At 48.6% G+C, this 25,794-nt stretch overlaps 1 protein-coding gene across 1 annotated transcript; it reads left to right on the top strand.

Moving 5' to 3' along the window:
* Positions 1-315: 315 nt before the first annotated feature.
* LOC138666568 (C3a anaphylatoxin chemotactic receptor-like) lies at positions 316-24,319 on the top strand. Its single transcript, XM_069754773.1, has 2 exons — positions 316-560; positions 23,320-24,319. The coding sequence occupies exons 1-2, from the start codon at positions 316-318 to the stop codon at positions 24,317-24,319; spliced, it is 1,245 nt and encodes a 414-aa protein (XP_069610874.1).
* The last annotated feature ends 1,475 nt before the right edge of the window (positions 24,320-25,794 follow it).

The raw sequence follows: 25,794 nt of genomic DNA, 5'->3' as shown, positions 1-25,794 counted from the left end.
GGACCAGTACCGAGTAACCCGCGGCCCTGCGTCTGGGGGCGCTCCAACTTGGCATCACGAACAGGATCGTACTTAAGCCTGAAGAATTGGGTCATGTGTGCTTTGGAATTGTGTTGGAATTGTGCTTGAACTGTGATTTATTGCAAAGACTGTGCATTGCTGATTGCCGCAAAGATTCCCGCCAAAATCGCTGCCATTGTAGCGCCAAGAGGAGCGTAGGAGAAGGAGGGCGTGCCATGGGAAGAGATTGCGAAAGCAGCGCCAAAAGCAGCGACCGCCCTCTCCGACTGCGGCTGCAGGGCGACGAGCTCAGGAATGCAGGAGCTCAAACCCCAGAACATGGAGGAGCCTCGTGTGTGTGCCGCCGCAGATCCAGGAGTAGAGACGGCGACCAGCGAGTACCTGAACCGCGACGAAGTAGCTCAGGACCCTCTGAGCGCACCGGAGGCGAACCAGAGCCTGCCGCTGCTGGAGGCACCAGACCGCCCGACTCCGGACGTGGTGTCGGCGAAGAAATGGAAGTCGGAGCTGTGCAAGAAGATCGCACGGGGAGAGCCGTGGTCAGAGCCGCAGCAGACTCCAGTGTCCTCGTCAGCGGAGCCGATCGACATCGGTGGAACCACATCAGACGCAGGTACAAAAAGCGACCCTGCCCCACCGACCGATCCAGCTCCAGTGACCACACCCCGTCCCATCTATGACTGGTCCCCCGCTGATGAGATTGTGGTGGCGGCCCTTTACACCATGAAGGGGATACTGCCCCCGCTACCGACACCTATGGGTGAACCGTTAGACGTGAGTCATGAGGGGGTGATCTTTGAGTGGGATGCTCCCCGGTTCCAACCAGACGGGTCCAGACAGGAGGGCTCTTACGTTATAGGGCTCACCTGGGAGCAGTATAGACAAAGCTTGATTTCGCAGTGGAAAGACTGAGAATGAACAGAACAGACTGCCCGACCAGAGGTACGGACGCCCCTCATCAAATTGTTGTGAATTCTGCTTTTGGGCTCCCTCCAGTGGTTGTAGGTGGTAATGCAGTTGTACCTGTGCTTCAGTCCTGGTCAGGTGTATCTGATGATTGCAATTCTGACTGGGGTATTTAGGTTTGCAGGATTCATTAGTCCTTGCCAGTTGTCAATGTTTATTGGGAGGTGTTGGACCTCTGTCTGGTTTCTCCTGCTTAGCTGCCAACTCAGCAAAGATAAGTGTCTGGGTTTTTTTTCTTTGGCACACATGCGGTGTGCTGGATTTTTGATTGTATTTCTGCTCTGTGTGTAGGATTCTCTGGAGTTGCAGATATACGTTCCACGTCTTTAGTTAGATGGAGGAATTTTTTGTATTATCTGCTGTGGATATTTTTGGAAGGGTTTTAATACTGACCGCACAGTATTCTGTTCTATCCTTTTCTATTTTAGCTAGAGTGGCCTCTTTTGCTTAATTCTGTTTTCTGCCTGTGTGTGTCTTTTCTCTCCTACTCACAGTCAATATTCGTGGGGGGCTGCCTATCCTTTGGGGTTCTGCTCTGAGGCAAGATAGTATTCCTATTTCCATCTATAGGGGTATTTAGTCCTCCGTCTGTGACGAGGTGTCTAGGGTTTGTTAGGCACACCCCACGGCTACTTCTAGTTGCGGTGTTAGATCAGGATTTGCGGTCAGTACAGCTACCACCTACTCCAGTGAAAGTTATTCATGCGGCTCCAAGGTCACCGGATCATAACACAACTGCTGCCCTGAGAGTTTGGTGAAACAGGGAATAGTGCTGGCCTTCCACCTGAGAAGGGGTTGTGGCTTTATACTGGAGCCAGGGCTGCCGACTGAAGTCTTTGTGACTAGCTGTAATGTGGAACCCCAGTCCCATAGCGTACCTCCTACCCGAAACTTGTACAGAGGGGACCATGTGACTTACACTCGCCACTGGAGTGAGCGAGGATGGTATGCCAAGAGAGTCAAAATGCGCACTTGTGGTAGCGCCATCTACGAACACGACCGAAACTGGTGCCGACACCCAGCCGACCCCCGACCCCGCGGTACTCATTACTACTACCCCGGCATGTGGTGTCCTGCTTACGGAGTCTGCCACGAGTGCCGAGTATGCCTGAGAGACAATCCACAGACGTCAGGACAGTATTGGATGAGAGCACGGAGCCAGACCTTCCCCGGTCAGGAAGTGGTCACTAACGCCTGATGTCCTGTCACCTGCTACAGAAATAAACATCAAAAACCTGACAAATGTACATAGTTAACTGTTTCCTGCTCTTTTGCTACTTGAACCTGTCTAGGGTTAATCCTTAAAGGGGTCCCTTCATTTACCCGGGATCCCTATTGTTTTACTTTGCACAAGTTCATCACTGTTTAAAAGACTGCCGAATCATGGACGGTGAATGATTCACAAACTGTGTTGTATATAGTTTGCACCCTCTTAAAGGGAACCTGTCACCTGAATTTGGCGGGACTGGTTTTGGGTCATATGGGCGGAGTTTTCGGGTGTTTGAATCACCCATTCCTTACCCGCTGGCTGCATGTTGGCCGAAATATTGGATTGAAGTTCATTCTCTTTCCTCCGTAGTACACGCCTGTGCAAGACAAGATTGCTTTGTGCAGGCATGTACTACGGAGGACAGAGAATGAACTTCAATCCAATATTGCGGCCAGCATGCAGCCAGCGGGTAAGGAAAGGGTGAATCAAACACCCGAAAACTCCGCCCATATGACCCAAAACCAGTCCCGCCAAATTCAGGTGACAGGTTCCCTTTAAGGGCGCCCTCTACTGGTTTTACAAGGAGAGAAGACTTTGCGAAGACACGATTCCAGATGACGACGTGGAAGTTTCTTGAGTCTTGCAGTTCCTTAGTGACTTGATAATTGTTTGAACTACCTCAGAAAATACTGATCTCCCCTATTAAAGGGAATGTTATTTGTTGCTTTATGATAATGATGCCTTAAGTAGTAAGATAGTGATAATGTTTGCATAGTAGATGCCTTGTAGCTATAAGAGCTAGAAAGTGAACCCATAGGGGTTAGTGAGTCTGAAAACCATAGAGAGATGGTTGATAGAAGGTTGCTGTGGACCTAGAAGAAGAAAGGCAGTTGGCCCAGACGAATAGCCAGGCGGTCCTGCATGTGTGAGAAGTCAGAAGATAGAAAAGTTAGCTTTGTACCATAGTGTTTTGATAGTAAGCTTTTAGTGGGTTCAGCTTATACGCCCTTAAAGGAAAAGTTAAATTATTGTTTAAAGATTTGCACTTATTAGAATACCCGGCTGGGTAATAGGAATTATTTATAGTCTGTAGAATAGAATGTTATTTAAAATGTTTAAACATGTTTCTGTTTGTAACGTTCAAGTGACCTCACCTCCCATAAAGGGAAGCATTATAATGTTTACATTGTTTAAAGCATTCCAACATTTTTGTATGTCCTTTTCTAATAACTATTGTTGTTCTTCTTTTCCCAGTCCAGGAGTACTGGATTTAACTGGGGGGGAGTGCAGCACCCCAGAGACCTGGTCGTTGCAGTAATGTCGCTCTGCCGCTAAGGAGGGTGATGTTATGTCTGATTGCACTAAAGGAGTTCATCTGACCAGGTATCACAGCACACTTCACACTCCGGCCACTAGGAGGAGCAAAAGGCACTATGTATTAGGCCACTCCTCACACTGGTAAAACTAGGGGTCGGATAGGAAGTTAGAACAGAACGCAGCCTGGGAGAGCTCCAGGGAGGACCTGTCAGGGGTGGGTTCCTGACAGGGTCCTAGCAGAACGAACAGAAAGCAACGGAACTGCACCTGCACTACCTTGCGGCGGTATCCTTAGAAAGGACACGAAGAGAAGGATATTGTGGAAAGTGAGAAACGAGATCAAGCACAAAGGAGAGCCAGTAGGAGTCGTGCCCCGAGAACGGCAACTTCCTACTGAGGCGCGTAGCCGGTGACCGTAACACTGAGGAAGTAACTGACTCTATGCCTTACTTCAAATACAGCAGGACAGTTAATTATAGGTTGGCTGTCTACCATATACCACCTAAGCAGACATAGGGTGCAAGCGTGGAGAGGGGCGTCTATAGGTCCCAGAATAGCTCCGAGCCTTCCCGTCAAACGGGTGCGTCCTATCCAGATAAACTTGGGGGACGGAGAGAGAGAAAGAGAAAGAACGAGAACAGAAGTTGTGAGGACTATCCCGAATGCTCAGCAGGGAAGAACTACAACACACAGGTGCTAGTGGTAGGCAACAATTTCCACCTGTAAAGGGAACTCTGGATGTGCCTTCGGACCGGCCGGTCTCAGCCAGCCCTGTTAACAGTGCTCTGGATTGCAGATCCCGAAGTCTTCAGTAAAAGGTAAAGAGACTGCAACCCTGTGTCCTCGTTATTGACTGCACCTCACACCATCGCCACCTACACTACTGGGAAGCCCTGGGGATATACTTCACCTGTGGGAAGGTATACCATCTAGCTGCCATCACATCGCCCTGTTCCCCGGGATACCTCAGATGGCGAGGATGCCGGGGTCTCCGCCCTTGCCCTGTCTCCTAACTGCAGCTCTGCATCTGTCCCCCTCCCCACCTAGGGAAGAAAGGCGCTAACATGTACCGCAGTACACCAACCCAACAAACAGGGGAAACAAAGACAAGGGTAAAAGCAAGCTCCACTCACACAAAATACGCTCTCACAAATAACAGAGGTATTCACCAGGGTGTGAAGGACGGGGAGGGTAAATAAAGCAGGTGAGGATGAGGAATTTCCAGGCATACAAACCAAGCAACTGTTGCACAATAAATTCCTCCAGCTCTCCAAACATGAGCTCCTCACTACTCCAGGTCTATCAAGCAAGTGCTATCTCAGACAAGGATTTGGCCAGAAGGCCTAGCTTTTATAGGAGAGAGGAGTGGAGCACAGCTGAAAGCAGGGATTTCCACATGGCCTATTAACCCCTGTCCTGCTGAAAGAAAAAACACCTCTAATACACTGGAGAAGTTCTTCTCAGCGGCGAAGCAGGAGCCATCAGACACCGTGGTCTTCTGGTACTGCTCTGTCACGGTAACTCCATGACAGTACGCCCCCCCTTCTATGAGAGACCTCAGGACCTGGTTTATCTGGGTGAGCTACATGAAAGGCCCAGTCTGGTCGCACAAACGTCAGAAGCTGGAACCCACATCCTCTCAGGACCGTACCCCTTCCAATGTGCCATGTATTGAAAAGACCGACGAACAAGACAAGAGTCTAAGACCTTTGCTATCTGGAACTCCAGATTACCATCGACAATGACAGGAGAAGGTGGCAGAGGTGAAGGTCCTGCAGATGTCACATACTTCTTGAGAAGTGAACGGTGAAAAACATTGTGGATTTTAAAAAGTAGGTGGCAGAGCAAGATGGAATGCTACCGGATTGACGACGGCTAGGATCTTATAAGGACCAATAAACCTGGGAACCAATTTCCAAGATGGAACCTTTAGCTTAATGTTCCTTGAGGACAGCCACATCAAGTCACCAACATACAGGTGCGGACCCACCAAATGTCTCCGATCAGCCACACACCTATTGGAACCCATCTTTTGCAAATTATTAATCATCCCCTATCATATTGTAGAAATAGAAGAAGAGAACCGTTCCTCCTCTGGTAAACCAGAAGGGCGATCACCTTTGAGCAAACTAAACTGCAGATGGAAACGGGGACTTACCAGTTGATTCCTGACAGCGATAAACTGCAAATTCAGCCAATGGTAAGTAAGTCAACCAGTCCTCCTGATTCTCAGACACAAAACATCTAAGATATGTCTCTAAATTCTGATTAAGGGTATGTGTCCACGTTCAGGATTGCATCAGGATTTTACGCAGGTAAAATCCTGACCAAATCTGCACCTGAGGTCACCTGCGTTGTTTCAGCATTGTAAGGACATGCTGCGTTCTGAAAAGACGCGCCGCATGTCCGTTTCCGTGGGTCTGCCGCATGCGTCTTTTAATGCATAGTGGAGATGGGATTTCATGAATTCCCCTCCACTATTCTGTAACATCTGGACGCTGCGTGTTTGACACTGCGGCTCTACGTAATTAAAAAAATGCTACTCCTCAAATGCCCATTTGATAGCTAAAAGTTCCCTATTACCAATATCATAGTTTCTCTCAGCTGGCGACAGTTTTTTAGAAAAGTATGCGCATGGTTGCTATTTACCAGGAGACGCACCCTGTGACAATACAGCCCCCACTCCACCTCGGATGCATCCACCTCCACAATGAAAGGCTGAGTGACATCAGGATGAATAAGAATCGGCATGGAAGCAAAGTGTTAAATGCCTCCCCGGCCGGACTGGACCGCTTGGAGAAGTCTGTCCCCTTTTTAGTCATATCAGTGAGCGGTTTGGCTATTACCGAAAAGTTGTTTATGAATTTATGGTAGTAATTGGCAAAACTCAAAAACCTTTGCAAGGCCTTCAAATCCTCAAGACGATCCCATTCCAATACCGCCCGGACTTTTGCCGGATCCATGTGAAAACCGATGTCAGATAATACGTATCTCCTCAACCGAGTATATACACTTTTCAGGTTTGACATACAGTTTGTCACGAAGTACGTGTAGGACTTGTCTGACATGTTGCTGGTGTACTCACCTGACCTTGAGTCACACAAGAATGTAATCCAGATAGATAACAAACCTGCCTACAAGTTAACTAAAGATGTAATTAACAAAAGTGCTGGAAGACAGCAGACGCGTTTGTCAACCCAAAAGGCATCACTAGATTCTCGTAGTGTCCTTCTGGCGTATTGAACGCAGTCTTCCACTCATCACCCTCCTTAATGCGGATGAGATTGTACGCCCCCCTCCCCCGAGGTGCATTTTAGAGAACAATTTTACCCCAACAATTTCATTTAAAAAGGTCAGGTATAAGAGGTAGTGGATACAGATCGTGATCACATTAAGTTCCCAGAAATCCAGGTAAGGACGTATCCCACCATCCTTCTTCTTAACGAAGAAAAACCCTGCAGCAAGGGGTGAAGAGGAAGATCGGATATGGCCCATAGCCAGACTTTCTGTAATATAGTCCTTCATGGCCTGCCTTTCTGGACCTGAGATGTTATAGAGTCTGCTCTTGGGCAGCTTGGCTCCAGGAACCAAATTGATGGCACAATCATAAGGACGATGAGGGGGAAGCTTTTGGCTCCCCTGCTCAGAAAACACATCCACGAAGTCTGACAGATAATGGGGCACGGACTGGGTATCCACCCTTGCCAACCAGGTACCCAAACAGTGTTCTTGACGGTATGTACTCCATTTAACCACTTCCTGTGTCTGCCAATCAATTACCGGATTGTGCTAAGTGAGCCAAGGAAGTCCCAATACCACATGTGAGGGCAGGCCCTCAAGCACATAACATTTTAACAACTCAGAGTGTATGGCCCCCACCTGTAGCCATAAGTCATGGACTACCTGCGTGAAGTGCCCCTGTTTTAGAGGACCAGAATCGCTAGCTATTATGGGTATCGGTCTGGACAGGGTTGAGACAAGGCCTTGGTCCCGGACGAACCCAGCGTCGACCACATTAAACCCTGCCCCACTATCCAAGAAGGCGGACACGTCAACCTTGTTTTCACCCACATATAATAGCTGGAAGAAAAAAAAAAAAAAAGTCTTTCCCACAGAGGTTATGAGTACACTTGAGTTGCCAACCTCCCCCCAACCCGGGCCATCTAGTTTTCCAGCAGTTGTTTAAACATGTGACGGGTAGGACTGTTATAATCTGGTAATTCAGTACCACAATGGACATAGAAGTCAGAGCACATACAGTGACCTGACAATAACCCAAAAATATAGAACGAGCTCTGAGACGTGGAAACTCTGCTGACCGCAATCCCTAATCCTCTCCAACCATACACTAGAGGCAGCCGTGGATTGCGCCTAACGCTCCCTATGCAACTCGGCACAGCCTGAGAAACTAGCTAGCCTGAAGATAGAAAATAAGCCTACCTTGCCTCAGAGAAATACCCCAAAGGAAAAGGCAGCCCCCACATATAATGACTGTGAGTTAAGATGAAAAGACAAACGTAGAGATGAAATAGATTCAGCAAAGTGAGGCCCGACTTTCTGAACAGAGCGAGGATAGGAAAGGTAACTTTGCGGTCAACACAAAACCCTACAAACAACCACGCAAAGGGGGCAAAAAGACCCTCCGTACCGAAGTAACGGCACGGAGGTACACCCTCTGCGTCCCAGAGCTTCCAGCAAGCAAGAAAAAGCAAATAAGCAATGCTGGACAGAAAAAACAGCAAACAAAATAGCAAAAGCGGAACTTAGTTATGCAGAGCAGCAGGCCACAGGAACGATCCAGGAGGAGACAGGTCCAATACTAGAACATTGACTGGAAGCCAGGATCAAAGCACTAGGTGGAGTTAAATAGAGCAGCACCTAACGACTTCACCACATCACCTGAGGAAGGAAACTCAGAAGCCGCAGTACCACTCTCCTCCACCAACGGAAGCTCACAGAGAGAATCAGCCGAAGTACCACTTGTGACCACAGGAGGGAGCTCTGCCACAGAATTCACAACATAGGACATGTGCTCACAAAATAACCCTTCTTGCCACAACAGAAACACACTCACCCTTGCGCTGAATTAGGCTACGTTCACATTCGCGTCTTTAGACGCAGCGTCGTCGCCGCGAAACATGTTGCATTTTTTTGGCGTCTCAAATTTTTTTAAAAACGCATGCATCGCACTTGCGTCGTGTTTGCGTCGTCGATGCGTCCAAAAACCCATTGAATTGCATTGGCGATGCAGTAGACGCACGTACTTGCGTTGTTGTGCAATGTACGACGCATGCGTTCTTTTAATCAAAAAATAGGATTTGTGTCTAGACTGTGTGTAGACACTAAACAATGACATCACTTTAGGAAAACGCATGTGTCTAAAAACGCTGCGTTTTTAAACAAAACGCAAAGTTTTTTTAAAGAAAACGCTGCGTTTCACGACACATGCGTTGAACGCTTGCGTCGAAAAAATGTGCGTTTCAAATGCGTCTTTGGTGCGTTGGCGACGCAGCATCCAAAGACAAGAATGTGAACGTAGCCTTAATGCAAGTTTGCTAGGTTGGGACGCCGCACCTACTTGCATGGGTTCCACAGTGGAATCAGTACTGGTCACGCTCAAACTTGAACCTCCTGCCCCGAGAGGTGTCTCCCTATGCCTCTGGTGAAGACGGCGATCAACCAAACCCAAAGCCTTCCAGCCCTCTACTATCTGGAGTGACTGTGAATCAGACGGGAGAGAAAATGCCCATGCTTGTGGGTCCCCCTGCAGAAGCAAGATAACAATCCCCACCCGTTGCTCCTCTGTACCAGAGGATACCGGACGCAGCTGGAAATAAAGTTTACAGGCCTCCCGGAACACAGCAAACTTGTCCCGCCCTCCAGAGAACCTGTCTGACAACATGACCTTGGGCTCCACAATGGTTTGTTTGGAAGGCAAACAAACCAGATGTAACAGAGTGTTGTGAAACAACCGTGTGTTAATAAGCCACCTCCAGACTGAGCTGCTGCAACTGCCCTGTCAGCGCTGTGATAGGATCCATCATGGATCAAAAAATGCTTTCAGTCTGAGATAATGTCACGATTGGACTGGCGAGTAGACTGGGACCAGGGGCACCTTTCCTGGCCCTAGCTCTAGGGGGTGCCCTAACTTACCCTGTTCCCCAGGATACCTCAGATGGCGAGGATGCTGGGGCTTCCGCCCTTGCCCTGTCTCCTAACTGCAGCTCTGCATCTGTCCCCCTCCCCACCCAGGGAAGAAAGGCGCTAACATGTACCGCAGTACACCAACCCGACAAACAGGGGAAAACAAAGACAAGGGTAAAAGTAAGCTCCACTCACACAAAATATGCTCTGACAAATAACAGAGATATTCACCAGGGTGTGAAGTATGGGGGAAGTAAATAAGGCAGGTAAGGATTGATGAATTTCCAGGAGTACAAACCATACAACTGTCGCACAATAAATTCCTCCAGCTCTCCAAACATGAACTCCTCACTACTCCAGGTCTATCAAGAAAGTGCTATCTCAGACAAGGATCTGACCAGAAGGCCTAGCTTTTATAGGAGAGAGGAGTGGCTAACCAAGCACAGCAGAAAGCAAGGATTTCCACATGGCCTATTAACCCCTGTCCTGCTGAAAGAAAACAAACACCTCTAAGGCCGGCGTCACACTTGCGAGTTTTACGGATGTAAGAGCGCAGAAAATACGTCCGTAAAACTCGCAAAACAAACGGCACAATTATTCTCTATACCCCTGCTCCTATCTGCCGTATTTTACTGATCAGTATTATACGGCTTTCTACGGCCGTAGAAAATCGCTGCCCTCTGCTGGTTGTCCTCATATGAACTCGAGCCTGGGAGCTTTCTAGGAAAGTTCCCACGATCTAGGAACAACCAGCAGAAGGCGCCTCACCGCAAATGAAGGCAAATATAGGTCATTGACCTACTTTACCTTCATTCCCCGGGGTTTTGCAGCCACGAACAACGTTGCATTAGCAAAGCTCGTGGCTGCAAAATATTTTAACCCCTTCTGATGGATTTACATCGTTGGACTTTACAAATCTGCGGAAGGTAAGGATATTGTTGGTTTATTATGTTTTTTTTGTTACAGAACGAGGGTCTTCAGTGATTGAATTGGGCGTTGAATAAAATATTACAACAACGTTTGTTTTTATTTCATTAAAATAATTTTTAATAATGTGTTTGTGTATTTTTTTAACCCTTTATTAGTATTGGATTAATAATGGATAGGTGTCATAATTGACGCCTCTCCATTATTAATTTGGCTTAATGTCACCTTACAATAGCAAGGTGGCATTAACCCTTCATTACCCCATATCCCACCGCTACACGGGAATGGGAAGAGAGTGGCCAAGTGCCAGATTAGGCGCATCTTCCAGATGTGCCTTTTCTGGGGTGGCTGGGGGCAGGTGTTTTTAGCCAGGGGGGGGGGCAATAGCCATGGACCCTCTCCAGGCTATTAATATCTGCCCTCAGTCACTGGCTTTACTACTCTGGCCGAGAAAATTGCACGGGAGCCCACGCCAATTTTTTCCGCCATTTAACCCTTTAATTTAGTAGATATAACGGCCAAATTTTGCATATACACACTACTAACATTAGTAGTGTGGAATATGCAAAAAAAAGGGGGACATGACATGGTTTACTGTATGTAAACCAGGTCTCATATCATGTCGGGTTTAGGAAGGAGAGAGCAAAAGCCGGTAATTGAATTACCGGCTTTAAAGCTATCTCGCGCTGGAAGAAATATTAATATATATATATATATATATATATATATATATATATATATATATATGTGTCTACTGACATATATATACAGTTAGGTCCATATATATTTGGACAGAGGCAACATTTTTCTAATTTTGGTTATATACTTTACAACAATGAATTTTAAACAAAACAATTCAGATGCAGTTGAAGTTCAGACTTTCAGCTTTCATTTGAGGGTATCCACATTAAAATTGGATGAAGGGTTTAGGAGTTTCAGCTCCTTAACATGTGCCACCCTGTTTTTAAAGGGACCAAAAGTAATTGGACAGATTCAAAATAAAATGTTCATTTTTAGTACTTGGTTGAAAACAATTGGTTGGCAATGACTGCCTGAAGTCGGGAACTCATGGACATCACCAGACGCTGTGTTTCCTCCTTTTTGATGCTCTGCCAGGCCTTCACTGTGGTGGTTTTCAGTTGCTGTTTGTTTGTGGGCCTTTCTGTCTGAAGTTTAGTCTTTAACAAGTGAAATGCATGCTCAATTGGGTTGAGATCAGGTGATTGACTTGGCCATTCAAGAATATTCCACTTCTTTGCTTTAATAAACTCCTGAGTTGCTTTGGCTTTATGTTTTGGGTCATTGTCCATCTGTAGTATGAAACGACGACCAATCAGTTTGGCTGCATTTTGCTGGATCTGAGCACACAGTATGGCTCTGAATACCTCAGAATTCATTCAGCTGCTTCTGACCTGTGTCACATCATCAATAAACACTAGTGACCCAGTGCCACTGGCAGCCATGCATGCCCAAGCCATCACACTGCCTCCGCCGTGTTTTACAAATGATGTGGTAGGCCTTGAATCATGAGCTGTACCACGCCTTCGCCATACTTTTCTCTTTCCATCATTCTGGTAGAGGTTGATTTTGGTTTCATCTCTCCAAAGAATGTTCTTCCAGAACTGTGCTGGCTTTTTTAGATGTTTTTTTAGCAAAGTCCAGTCTATCCTTTCTATTCTTGATGCTTATGAGTGGCTTGCACCATGCAGTGAACCCTCTGTATTTACTTTCATGCAGTTTTCTCTTTATGGTAGATTTGGATATTGATACACCTACCTCCTGGAGAGTGTTTTTCACTAGGTTGGCTGTTGTGAAGGTGTTTCTCTTCACCATGGAGATTATTCTGCGATCATCCACCACTGTTATCTTCCGTGGGCGCCCCGGTCTTTTTGCATTGATGAGTTCACCAGTGCTTTCTTTCTTTCTCAGGATATACCAATCTGTAGATTTTGCCACTCTTAATATTCTAGCAATTTCTTGGATGGGTTTTTCCTGTTTTCGCAGCTTAAGGATGGCTTGTTTCCCCTGCATGGAGAGCTCCTTTGACCAAATGTTTACTTCACAGCAAAACCTTCCAAAAGCAAGCACCACACCTCAAATCAACCACCAGGCCTTTTATCTGCTTAATTGAGAATGACATAACGAAGGGATTGCCCATATCTGTCCATGAAATAGCCTTGGAGTCAATTGTCCAATTACTTTTGGTCCCTTTAAAAACAGGGTAGCACATGTTAAGGAGCTGAAACTCCTAAACCCGTCATCCAATTTTAATGTGGATACCCTCAAATGAAAGCTGAAAGTCTGAACTTCAACTGCATCTGAATTGTTTTGTTTAAAATTCATTGTGGTAATGTCTATAATCAAAATTAGAAAAATGCTGTCTCTGTCCAAATATGTATGGACCTAACTGTATATATATATATATATATATATATATAGACAGTATATATATATATATATTTTTTTTTGGTGACACATGGATCCCTTCTATAGCGGTATGTTGGTTTTGCAAGCCTGCGAGAAAAACACGCAGTACGGATGCCATACGGATTACATACGGAGGATGCCATGCGCAAAAAACGCTGACACACCCTGCCTACGGAGGAGCTACGGACCACTATTTTGGGGACTTTTCAGCGTATTACGGCCGTAATATACGGACCGTATTGTTTTACGCTGTGTGTGACGCCGGCCTAATACATTGGAGAAGTTCTTCTCAGCGGTGAAGCAGGAGCCATCAGATGCCGTGGTCTTCTGGTACTGCTCTGTCGTGGTAACTCCGAGACAGTATGTTTCCTTCCTGCTTCTCATCCTTAACCCTTTCCACCCTTTATTTTGCCTGTATCTTTCATCCCTTTATATTTTGCTTTTATTTTGTTCTTGTTTGCTTCTATATTAGTCCATGTTCACATGTTGCATTTTTGATGCATTTTTTTTCCACAGGCAAAACCTGCTTTCTTGGCAGTAAAAAACTTGCTTCAAATAATCAGTTTTGCTCAGTTTTTTTTTTTTTTTTTTTTTTGGGGGGGGGGGGGGGGAGAGACATGCTTAGTTTTTGTTGTTTTTTGCTGCGTTTTTGTCAGGGAACATTTGTCTCTTGTGCATGATGATAAAGTTTATGTGATTCTACTTCATCAGGTTTTGCCACCAAAAACGCAGCAAAAACTGACACCTGCGTTTCTGCAGCAATTTTGCAGCATTGTGCGCCCAAGGACGCGGCTGATCTGTGCGGTATTGGGGCTTTTTTTCTCTCGTCTTCTATGTGGAGCCGGAAAAAAAACGCAGGTAAAAAACTGCAGCTACTTTATTACGTGCAGAATGAAAGCTTTTCTGTTCTATAAGAAACCCATTGATAACGCGGCTTCACATCTGCACCAAACACCATCAAATAAGGGGAGAAGATTGTAATTGTGTAGTTTGGTGCGGATCCTGCAAAAAAACAAAAACACAGTATTTCTGCCCCGTGTGAACACGGCCGTACAGACACAAACAAGCCGGATGTCGTATAGCGACGCTACATAACGATGAGGAAGTTCTGGCGGCTCCAACTGTGAATGAGGGAACAAAAATAATCCACAGATCTCAACTAGAGATGAGCAGAACGCACAGATGACCCTAGGGGATCAAAAGCCGCTCTGGGGAAGGTTAGAGATTCACGGCCTCCTGTCCAGCCACCTAGTACCACTGACCTGGACCAGAGACCATGTGTAACAGGCCAGATTATACCCCCCGCCCAGAATATACCTGGGGTTACAGAGGCCTAGGCCAGATTATACCCCGATGCGATGGCCTGGAGACCACCACGGCCACGGTACAGGAAGACTCGTAGATCCGTAGATCTCTTCCAGGAACGTCACTAGCTCCTTCAGGGTACTGCGGGTGAGTTCTGGTTGTAGGCAGACGTTTCTACGGGCTTCTCCCTCTAGGGCAGTTAACGCAATGTCCACTTCAAGGTCTGGGCTGATGTTATAAGTCTTCAGGGTGCTTTGACACAGTGGCATATTCTTGCCGTCAAACTTTGGTAGCACACTAAATATGGTGCCCATAGGGAGTGTCCTTGCAAGGGTTCCACCAATGTCCACAGCATCTCCATTAACATTAGCATTCCCACAATTGCTGTCTGCTGCCTCCATCTTGGTGACAGTACCCTGCTCGCAGCGCCACTTGAAGCGATGGCCGGGGGACCACCACGGTGCAGGAAGACTACTGTACACAAGATGAGGTGCAAACAACAAAGGGTAGATTTATTGGAAGGCAAGGAAGGAAGGGAATGAGGAAGATGCAAACAGGGGTATGCAATGGCAACAGACAATTTACAAGAGTAATAAACTTTATCTTTTCCGTAAAATAGCACGGTGCTCCAGCTTTTACAGACTCAAAATATGTCTAACAAGCAAATGTAAACAATAAACAAGTGATGATGCTACTCTACGTATAACCTCCCTGACCTTTACTAAGCAGGCCACACGGCTCCCGTGTACTGACTATTGAAGCCTACACTAGGCCCTAACAGGTGCACCAAACAGGAACAGACTCACGGTGATGTTGGAGAATCAGGTCCAGTCCCAGGGGGCCCCAGCAGTCCAATACGGTGGTGCGCACGGCTTTCTGTCAGCTCTGTGAAACGTGGTCTTCTCCTTGCTTCTGAATCCTATGCATGCTCCTGGAAACTGTAAATCCCTTTCTCTGTATCTTCGTGGCTCTCTTGCAGTTATAACAGGACACAGTTCTTCTCTCTTTCAACTATCAGCACAAAAAGTCTTCTCTGCAGCAGCCTCAGCTCACACACGCTGCTCCAGCTCCACACCTGCACTCTGCACAGACTAGCTCATTACAACGAATATTGCAGGGGAGAAGCAGAACATTCCATCACGCCAGACAAGGGGGTGCAGCCTCTTAAAGTGACAGAGTGTTCCTTTCTGTCCATAACAGCACCACCCTCTTACAGGGCCAGAATATACCTCAGGTTACAGTGGCTTAGGCCAGATTATACCCCCCCGCCCAGAATATACCCGGGTTACAGTGGCCTAGGCCAGATTATACCCCCCGCCCAGAATATACCCGGGTTACAGTGGCCTAGGCCAGATTATACCCTCCACCCAGAATATACCCGGGGTTACAGCGGTCTAGGCCAGATTATACCCCCCACCAAGAATATACCCGGGGTTACAGTGTGCCTAGGCCAGATTATACCCCCCGCCCACAATATACCCTGGTTACAGTGGCCTAGGCCAGATTATACCCCCCACCCAGAATATACCTGGGGTTACAGTGGCCTAGGCCAGATTATACCTTCCGCCCAGAATATACCCGGGGTTACAGTGGCCCCAGCGGCTGTAAGATCAGATTTTTCACGCTTATGAGAACCTTTGAGTGATATACTCAAGAAAGGGACCCCAGACGTTGCACAGGGGCCCCAGACATGGCACAGGATTGAGAGATATACTCAAGAATGGGGCCCCAGACATCACACGAGGGGGTCCCAGATAGCGCACAGGGGAATGGACAGCGCACAGGGGGGCAGAGACAGCTCACAGGGGGCCTGCACTCTGTCTTTTCCCTCTGCGTTCTGTCTGTTGGCATATGCAACAGATTGGGACTTATTATAAGTGAAAGGAGGACTTTATACTAACCAGACAGCAGATGGCGATAGTGTGTAAAGTTATATACTTGCTGTAATGTGGGGAGGGAAGCTCTCAGTGGTTGGTTGTTTTCTTACTTTCGGTTTTGCTCTTCTTCATGAATGTGTTGTGTTCAGTGCACGGACTGTGTGACACTGAATTGTATCTCATGTTTATCCAGTATGAAGTAAATACTGTTTACTCAAGATATCTTGCTAATTGAAGCTCTCCTAAGTACAGCGGTGACTGCAAGAAGACGCACTCTGCAACACTGTCTCTGCCCCCTGTGCGATCTCTTTGCCCCCTGTGTGCTGACTGGGGCCCCTGTGCACTGCCTGGAGCCCCTGTGTGCTGTCTGGGGCCCTGGCACTGTATACTGCCTGGGGACCTGTGCGCTGCCTGGAGCCACCATGTACTACTTGAGGCCCTGTGTGTTGCCTGGGGCCCCGTGTGCTGCCTGGGGCCCCGTGTACTGCCTGGGGCCCCATGTGCTGCCTGGGGCCCCTGTGTGCTGCCTGGGCCCCTATTCGCTGTCTCTTCCCCCGTGTGCTGCCTGAGGACCCTGTGTGCTGCCTGGGGACCCTGTGTACTGCCTGGGGCCCTATGTGCTGCCTGGGGCCCTGTGCGCTGTCACTGCCCCTGTGCGCTGCCTGGGTGTCCTGTGCGCTGCCTGGGGCCCCGTGTGCTGTCTCTGCCCCCCTGTGTGCTGCCTGTGGCCCCTGTGTGCTGCCTGGGGTCCAGTACGCTACCTGGGGCACCTTTCTTCTTCTTCTTTATGGGGCCCCTGTGTGCTTCCTGGGGCCCCTGCTCGACAGCACACGGGGCCCCAGGCAGCGCACAAGAGCCTCAGGCAGCGCACAGGGCCCAGGCAGCATATAGGGGCCCCTGGCAGCGTACAGAGACCCCAGGCTGCATACAGGGGGGTTTACACTGGTCCTGTGTGAGTCTACGGAGGTAAATATGTTCCGATGATTATGCCATAGTTAAGTATAAACCCGCTAATATTGCATACACCAAGGCACTTTTTTAGGAGTTTCTATTTCGGTTGCTGTATCATGAAGCAAATTATTATATCAGTTACCGATAAGCTTATGTGCTTTTAAAAAAAACGCTACTATTGCATCTATTTTTCACATGTCATATGAGCTATAACGGGCTGCTAGTCTTTTATTTATGCACATTGGCACTTTAATATAGGGGTTTTTTCTTTAGGCAACTCATTGGACATATAACCTGTAAATTGGTGTGATAGTAGGTATGGAATAGGCTACTCGTGGCTTACCGCAGTCATTAGTACATAGTGGTCACCATTCAGGCATCCGTTTAATCATACGGGACTAGTTATTGGATTGGAGGTATTTGCACATTTATGTGATTGTATATGTTGAATTATGATTTTATTTACTTGTCATAAATAAATTTATATTTTTGAACCAAACATTCTGTGGCCTGTTTAATAACTTAGGAGGCCCTTTTTTGAATCATACAGGGGAACTTGGCAGGGCACAAAGGCCCCAGGCAGCATACAGGGGCCCCTGTGCGCTGCCAGGGACCCCTGAATGCTGCCTGGGGCCCCTGTGTGCTGCCTGGGGCCATGACCGCTGTCTAGGGCCCCGTGTGCTGTCTCTGCCCACTTGTGTGCTGCCTGGGGCCCCTGTGTGCTGCCTGGGGCCCTGTTCTCTGCTTGTGGCTCCTGTGCTCTGCCTGTGGCCCCGTTTGCTGCTTGGGACCTCATTCACTGTCTCTGCCCCCTGTGTGCTTCCTGGGGCCCCTGTGTGCTGTCTGGGGTCCCGTGTGCTGCCTTTGCCTTCCCGTGTGCTGCCTGTGGCCCTGTGCACTGACTGGGGCCTCCGTGTGCTGCCTGCGACCCTGTGTACTGCTTTGGACCCCATACGCTGTCCCTGCCCCCCGTATGTTGCCTGGGGCCCCGTTCACTGTCTATGCTCCGTGTGCTATCTGGGACCCCATGTGCTGCCTGGTGCCCCCATGTACTACCTGGGGCCCTGTGTGCTGCCTGAAGTCCCGTGCGCTGTCTCTACACCCTGTGCGTTGCCTTGGGCTCCTGTGCGCTGTGTGGAGCCCCGTGTGCGGCCTGATGCCCCGTGTGCTGCCTGGGGCCCTGTTCGCTGTCTCTGCCCCCTGTGTGCTGCCTGGGGCCCCGCTATTGAGTATATTACTCAATGGTTCTCAAAAGCGTGAAAACCTGATCTACAGCAGCTGGAGTATATTCTGGGCGTGGGGGGTATAATCTGGCCTAGGCCACTGTAACCCCGGGTATACTCTGGGCAGGGGGTATAATCTGCACACAAAACTCACAAAAATTCCCATAAATTTTTGGCCGAGAGAAAATAATTATATCTCTCCCAATATTTTTGCCCAAATCTTTGGGACAACCTAGGATACTCCCCAATATATATAGAACAGAGAAACGGAGTATATAAATCCCAATACACATATTTAAAAATATACGTTTTTTATTGGTCATCAATATTATGAAAGCATTACATCAATAATATAAATACATATATAACACAGGATAAGGTGAGGAGGAAACGGATGGTAGCGGCGAAACAAAGGGAAAACTATATCACATCCCTGGGGCTGCTAGTACAAACTCACAGGTATAAGGACTCATGTGATAAATGTCACAATCCCCCATAGTTAAATTGTTAGTTAAAGTGCCACAGTGCAAAAATATTATCATTTCTAAGTACCAAGCAGCTTACCCATCATGTATGGATGTCTTTCCAAGTTCCGCGCGCAGCCCCCCTGCGCCTAGGCCACTGTAACCCCGGGTATACTCTGGGCAGGGGGTATAATCTGGCCCAGGCCACTGTAACCTCGGGTATATTCTGGGTGGGGTGGTATAATCTGTTTTATGCCACTGTAACCCCGGATATATTCTGGGCGGGGGGGGGATGGGGTATCATCTGGCCTAGGCCACTGTAACCCCTGGTATGTTCTGGGTGGGGGGGTAATCTAGTCTAGGCTACTGTAACCCAGGGTATACTCTGGGCAGGGGGTATAATCTGGCCTATGCCACTGTAACCCCTGGTATATTCTGCGTGGGGTGGTAATCTAGGCTACTGTAACCTGGGTATATTCTGGGCGGGGGGTATAATCTTGCCTAGGCCACTGTAACCCCGGGTATATTCTGGGTGGGGGGTATAATCTGGCTTAGGCCACTGTAACCCCGGGTATACTCTGGGCCGGGGGTATAATCTAGCCCAGGCCACTGTAACCTCGGGTATATTCTGGGTGGGGTGGTATAATCTGTTTTATGCCACTGTAACCCCGGATATATTCTGGGCGGGGGGGGGGGGTATAATCTGGCCTAGGCCACTGTAACCCCTGGTATATTCTGGGTGGGGGGGTAATCTAGTCTAGGCCACTGTAACCCAGGGTATACTCTGAGCGGGGGGTATAATCTGGCCTAGGCCACTGTAAAACCGGGTATATTCTGGGTGGGGGGTATAATCTGGCTTAGGCCACTGTAACCCCGGGTATATTCTGGGCGGGGGGGTAGAATCTGGCCTAGGCCACTGTAACCCTGGGTATTTTCTGGGTGGGGGGTATAATCTGGCCTAGGCCACTGTAACCCCGGGTATATTCTGGGCGGGAGGTATAATCTGGCCTAGGCCACTGTAACTGTTGTGAATTCTGCTCTTGGGCTTCCTCCGGTGGTTTTAAGTGGCACTTTTGTGAGTTCTGCTCTTGGGCTCCCTCTGGTGGTTTCTAGTGGTATGGCTGCTCCTTGGAGTTAGCTGTCATCAGCTGCCTCCACTTATTGTCCGCTATTTAAGTCTGGCTCTTTGTTCAGCCTGTGCCACTTGTCAATGTTCCTGGCTGGATTCACATCTCTGCTTGGATTCTCCTGGTTTCCTGAACAGTTCTGCAAAGATAAGTTCTGGCTTTGCTCATTTCAGTCCACATGTTGTGGACTTATTGTTCTGTGCATTCTATATTTGTCCAGTTTTCAGTATGGATTTTTTCTGTTAGCTGGAAGCTCTGGGAAGCAGATTTACCCTCCACACCTTTAGTCAGGTGTGGAGATTTTGTAAACTCTGTGTGGATTGTTTTTGTAGTTTTTATACTGACCGCACAGTATCATTTCCTGTCCTGTCTATCAAGCTAGACTGGCCTCCTGTGCTAAAATCTGATTTCATTTCTGCGTATGTTATTTTCCCCTCTTTTCACCGTCAATATTTGTGGGGGGCTATCTTTCCTTTGGGGATTTTCTCTGAGGCAAGATAGGTTTCCTGTTTCCATCTTTAGGGGAAGTTAGATCTTAGGCTGTGCCGAGGGGTCTAGGGAGCGTCAGGTACCCCCCACGGCTATTTTTAGTTGCGCTGCTAGGTTCAGGGTTTGCAGTCAGTACAGATACCACCTCCTTCAGAGCTTGTCTCATGTTTTTCCTAAACCACCAAATCATAACAGTAACCCTGGGTATATTCTGGCCGTGAGGTATAATCTGGCCTAGGCCACTGTAACCCCGGTGTAACAGGCCAGATTAACCTCCCCACCCAGAATATACCCGGGGTATAAATTGGACTAGGCCAGTGTATACCCCTCTGGGCCAGGATATACCCCAGCTGCTGTAGATCAGATTTTTCATGCTTTTGAGAAACATTGAGTGATGTACTTAATAACGGGGCCCCAACCAGTGCACAGGGGCTTCGGGCAGTGCACAGAGGGGCAGAGACAGCTAACGGGGTCCCAGGCAGTACACCGGCGCCCAAAGCAGTGCACAGGGCCCCAGGCAGTACACGGGCCCCAGGCAGCACACGGGGGGCAGAGATAGCAAATGGGGTCTCAGGCAGCACACGGGGCCCAAGGCAGCACATGGGGGCCCCAGACAGCACAAAGGGGCCCCAGGCAACACACGGGGGACAGAGACAGTGCACGGGGTAACAGGCAGTACACCGGGGCCCCAGGCAGCACACAGGGCCCCAGGCAGCACACGGGGCCCCAGGCAGCACACGGGGGGGGGGGGGGGTAGAGACAGCGAATGGGGTCCCAGGCAGTATACAGGGCCCTAGGCAGCCACGGGGCCCCAAGCAGTGCACAGGGCCCCAGGCAGCACACAGGGGCCCCAGCCAGCAAACAGAGGCCCCTGGCAGCGCACGGGGCCCCAGGCAGCACACAAGGCCCCAGACAGCACACAGGGACCGCAGGCAATACACGGGGACAGAGACAGCAAACGGGGTCCCAGGCAGTACACCGGGGCCCCAGGCAGTGCACAGGGCCCCAGGCAGCACACGGGGGGCAGAGACAGCGAATGGGGTCCCAGGCAGCATACAGAGCCCTAGGCAGCCACAGGGCCCCAAGCAGTGCACAGGGCCCCCGGCAGCACACAGGGCCCCAGGCAGCACACAGGGGCCCCAGCCAGCAAACAGAGGCCCCTGGCAGCGCACAGGGCCCCAGGCAGCACACAAGGCCCCAAACAGCACACAGGGGCCGCAGGCAATACACAGGGACAGAGACAGCAAACGGGGTCCCAGGCAGTACACCAGGGCCCCTGGGTGCTGCCTGGGGCCCTGTGTGCTTCCTGGGGCCCTGTGCACTGCTTGGGGTCCCCATGTGCTGCCTGGGGCCCATGTGTGCTTCCTGGGGCCCTGTGCCCTGCCTGAGGCCCCTGTGTGCTTCCTGGGCCCCCCTTGCACTACCTGGGGCACCCGTGTGCTGCCTAGGGCCCCTGTGTACTGACTGGGGCCCTGTGCACTGCTTGAAGCCCCCATGTGCTGCCTGGGGCCCCGTGTGCTGCCTGGGACCCCATTCGCTGGCTCTGCCCCCATGTACTACCTAGGGCCCAGTGTTCTGCCTGGCACCCCGTGTGTTGCCTTGGCCCTGTTATTGAGTATGGTTCTCAGAAGCCTGAAAAATCTGAACAACAGCAGCTGGGTTATATTCTGACATAGGCCAGAATATGCCCGGGGTATAATCTGGCCTAAGCCACTTTAACCCTGGGTATATTCTGGGCGGGGGGTATATTCTGGGCGGGGGGTATAATCTGGCATAGGCAACTGTAACTCCAGGTATATTTTGGGCAGGGGGTATAATCTGGCCTAGGCCACTGTAACCCCGGGTATAATCTGGGTGGGGGGATAATCTGGCCTAGGCCACTGTAGCCCCAGGTATATTCTGGGCGGAGGGTATAAGCTGTAGCCCTGCGGATATTCTGGACGGAGGGTATAATCTGGCCTAGGCTACTATAACCCCGGGTATATTCTGGGCGGGGGGGTAATCTGGCCTAGGCCACTGTAACTCCGGGATTATTCTGGGCGGGGGGGTATAATCTGGCCTAGGCCACTGTAATCCTGGGTATATTCTGGGCGGGGGGTATAATCTGGCCTAGGCCACTGTAACCCCGGATATATTGTGGGCGGGGGTATAATCTGGCCTAGGCTACTGTAACCCCGGGTATATTCTGGGCGGTTGGAATAATCTGGCCTAGGCCACTGTAGCCCCAGGTATATTCTGGGTGGAGGGTATAAACTGTAGCCCTGAGGATATTCTGGACGGAGGGGTATAATCTGGCCTAGGCTACTATAACCCCGGGTATATTCTGGGCGGGGGGGTAATCTGGCCTAGGCCACTGTAATCCTGGGTATATTCTGGGCGGGGGGTATAATCTGGCCTAGGCCACTGTAACCCCGGATATATTGTGGGCGGGGGTATAATCTGGCCTAGGCCACTGTAACCCCGGGTATATTCTAGGCGGTTGGAATAATCTGGCCGGTTACACCAGGATCCATCTCTAGTCCCACCTGTCCCGGATACAGTGGACAGTCCTGGATTTGGGTCTACCCCCTGCAGTATCAGGCGACTGCTGAATGTCCCTCACTGCCAGCGCCCCCCTGACAACTCCTCCTGCTGGGGAGAAAGAAATGGGGAAATGGGCGTGGTGAGGGCTGTGGCCAGAATGTGCATGGTCCATCCCTCTACCTGGGAGGTGTCTGGATGTACGGCCATATGTATTACAGATTAGCCTTATTACCTTCCTACAGTGTGACCCCACTGTGATGTCAGCCCCGTCCTCCATGTACAAGGGAGAAACTGATGGAACTATAAACTCCTCATTCCCCTAATGTCTGCCCTGTTCTGTCTCCTCAGGTCACCTGGCGGATACGACATAAGAGAATATTATTATTATAATAAGATTATACAGAAGACGTCCATTACATTATACAGCATTGTTTTTGCTCTCGGGATTATCGGTAATGGATTAGTCATCTGGATTGCCGGATTCAGGATGAAGAACACAATCAGTGCTGTGTGGTTCCTCCACCTGGCCATCGCGGACTTCCTGTGCTGCTCATCTCTCCCCCTGAGAATTGCTGACTGGGCTGCACTTTACTCATACGTCCCACATTTTGCTTATTGTACAGTGAACATTGTTTTGTTTAATGTGAACATGAGCGCCAGTGTTCTCCTCCTGACGGCCATGAGTATTGATCGCTGGGTGTCCGTCATGTGGCCATTCTGGGCCAAAGTCCATAGATCTCATAATCTGGTGAGAATCACTGCAGCGATCATCTGGGGGCTGAGCATCACTGTGGCCGGTGCTCTGTATTACGTATATGACTACCATGTAGGTTATCTAGGTGAATGGTGTATATATTATTATTACAGATCTCATTATAACTCAGAGTTACGTCGGACCATTCACCTGATCAGATTGGTTATCATGTGTGTGATCCCGTTTCTCATCATCGTCACCTCTTATGTCACCATTTTCTACAAACTTAGAAAAAGTAAGAGATCCCAGAGATCTCAGAGATCCTCCAGGATCATCACCGCTGTTATATCGTGTTTCTTCATTTGCTGGTTTCCATATTACATCTGGCCACTAATATACAGGTATTATGGAAATTACATAGCATCCTATTATACAGATTACATAACATACCATACAGTACACGCTACCATTACCAGCCTGGCTTGTCTGAACAGTTGCCTGAATCCGATCATTTATGTGTTTCTGACACCGGATTTCCAACACGGTTTCTTCAGCTCCATCCCCTCCAGGCTAGAAAGAGCCTTTGGTGACCATCCTAATGACCTGGGCAGAGAGCGAGGAGACACAGGAGACACTCGCCCTGCTGCTGTGTAATGGATATTCCTGGGACCTCCTCTATGTCACACCTCTTAACCCCTTGAAGACTGGGACATTTCGCCAATTTCTTTCCTTTTTCCTTTCCATAAATCGTAAAACAGTATTTTCCCATGAAGGACTGATTGTTGCAGGATGAAATGTAATAATGAGTCTCCCTTCATGTTACCACACAATGTGCTGAAAAATGGGTGAGAAATAATCCCAAGTGAAGTGAAATGGTGAAAAACAAATTGTAATTCCACCATAATAATAAAGTGACCCAGTAGATCACATCAATTAACCCCTTCACCACCTTGGGTGTTTCTTGCTAAAATAACTTTGTTATTTTTCAGTCAGTATGGCCGTGTGAGAGCGTGTTGTTTGTGGGACGAGTTGCACGTTTGATTGACGACATTGGTTTTGCTATATAATGTACTGAAAAATGGGGACAGAAATCAATCTGCGCCAAAATTGCAAAAAAAAAGCAAGCGTAATTCCACAATTGTTTTTTTTTTTTTTTAACATGTTCACAAATGCTAAAACTGACCTGCCATGATGTTTCTCCAGGTCATTATGAGCATGCCAATACCAAACATGTATACCAGGTTAGACTGGCCCATTGGAGATTCTCCGGTGGGCCCAGGCACTGACATCTTCTGGCCTACAGGGTTGGCAGCTACATAGGGCCCCTGCTGCCTCAAGGCCAGCCAATGGTGTGTCACTAATAGCGGCACACCACTCAGCAGCTATTCGGCCTGTCCGGGGGCCTGCCCAGCGCCAGCAAGCAGCAGCAGGTGACAGGAAGCAAGAGACGGCTGCTGGCTAAAGCTTGTGCCCGCTGCTTTAGAGAATTAAACTCATGGGCGTGGAGAGCAGTGAATATTCATTTCACTTTAATATCCGGCAGTGTCGGGTTAGAATTTGAGAGTGAGGTGGAGGGGCCGTCGCACAGCACAGCACAGTTTAGACGGCGCGGGGGTCAGGAAGATGTCTGAAGCCCTGTCTGTGTCCCCTCCTACTCATCATGTCTGCTCCTAAACCACTGTCCTGGGATCTGCACAAGTGAATCAGCAGGACCTGGTAAGTATACATACCGTATATATGTGTATCTGTGTGTACATGTGCAGTATACATAGTATATAGTATGTGTGTACTGTATATACAGTATATAGTATGATTGTGTATATCTGCGGTGTATGTATGTGTATATATATATATATATATATAGATATATATACATATATATATATATATATATATATATATATATATATATATATATATATATATATATAGTTGTGCTCAAAAGTTTACATACCCAGGCAGTATTTTTGCTTTCTTGGCCTTTTTTCAGAGAATATAAATGATAACACCAAAACTTTTCCTCCACTCATGGTTAGTGGTTGGGTGAAGCCATTTATTGTCAAACTACTAAAACTACCTAAAACATCCAAATGACCCTGATCAAAAGTTCACATACCCCATATCTTATT

The sequence above is a fragment of the Ranitomeya imitator genome, chromosome 2 (genome assembly GCF_032444005.1).
Source record: "Ranitomeya imitator isolate aRanImi1 chromosome 2, aRanImi1.pri, whole genome shotgun sequence".
Taxonomy (NCBI): domain Eukaryota; kingdom Metazoa; phylum Chordata; class Amphibia; order Anura; family Dendrobatidae; genus Ranitomeya; species Ranitomeya imitator.
The sequence above is the reverse complement of the archived record's forward strand: the minus strand, read 5'-3'. Positions and strand labels throughout refer to the sequence as shown.

Coding starts and splice junctions, on each gene's coding strand:
- LOC138666568 (XM_069754773.1), top strand. CDS start 316: ATGCAGGAGCTCAAACCCCAGAACATGGAGGAGCCTCGTGTGTGTGCC. Junction 561..23,319: donor ATCGCACGGGGAGAGCCGTG/GTCAGAGCCGCA, acceptor CTGTCTCCTCAG/GTCACCTGGCGGATACGACA.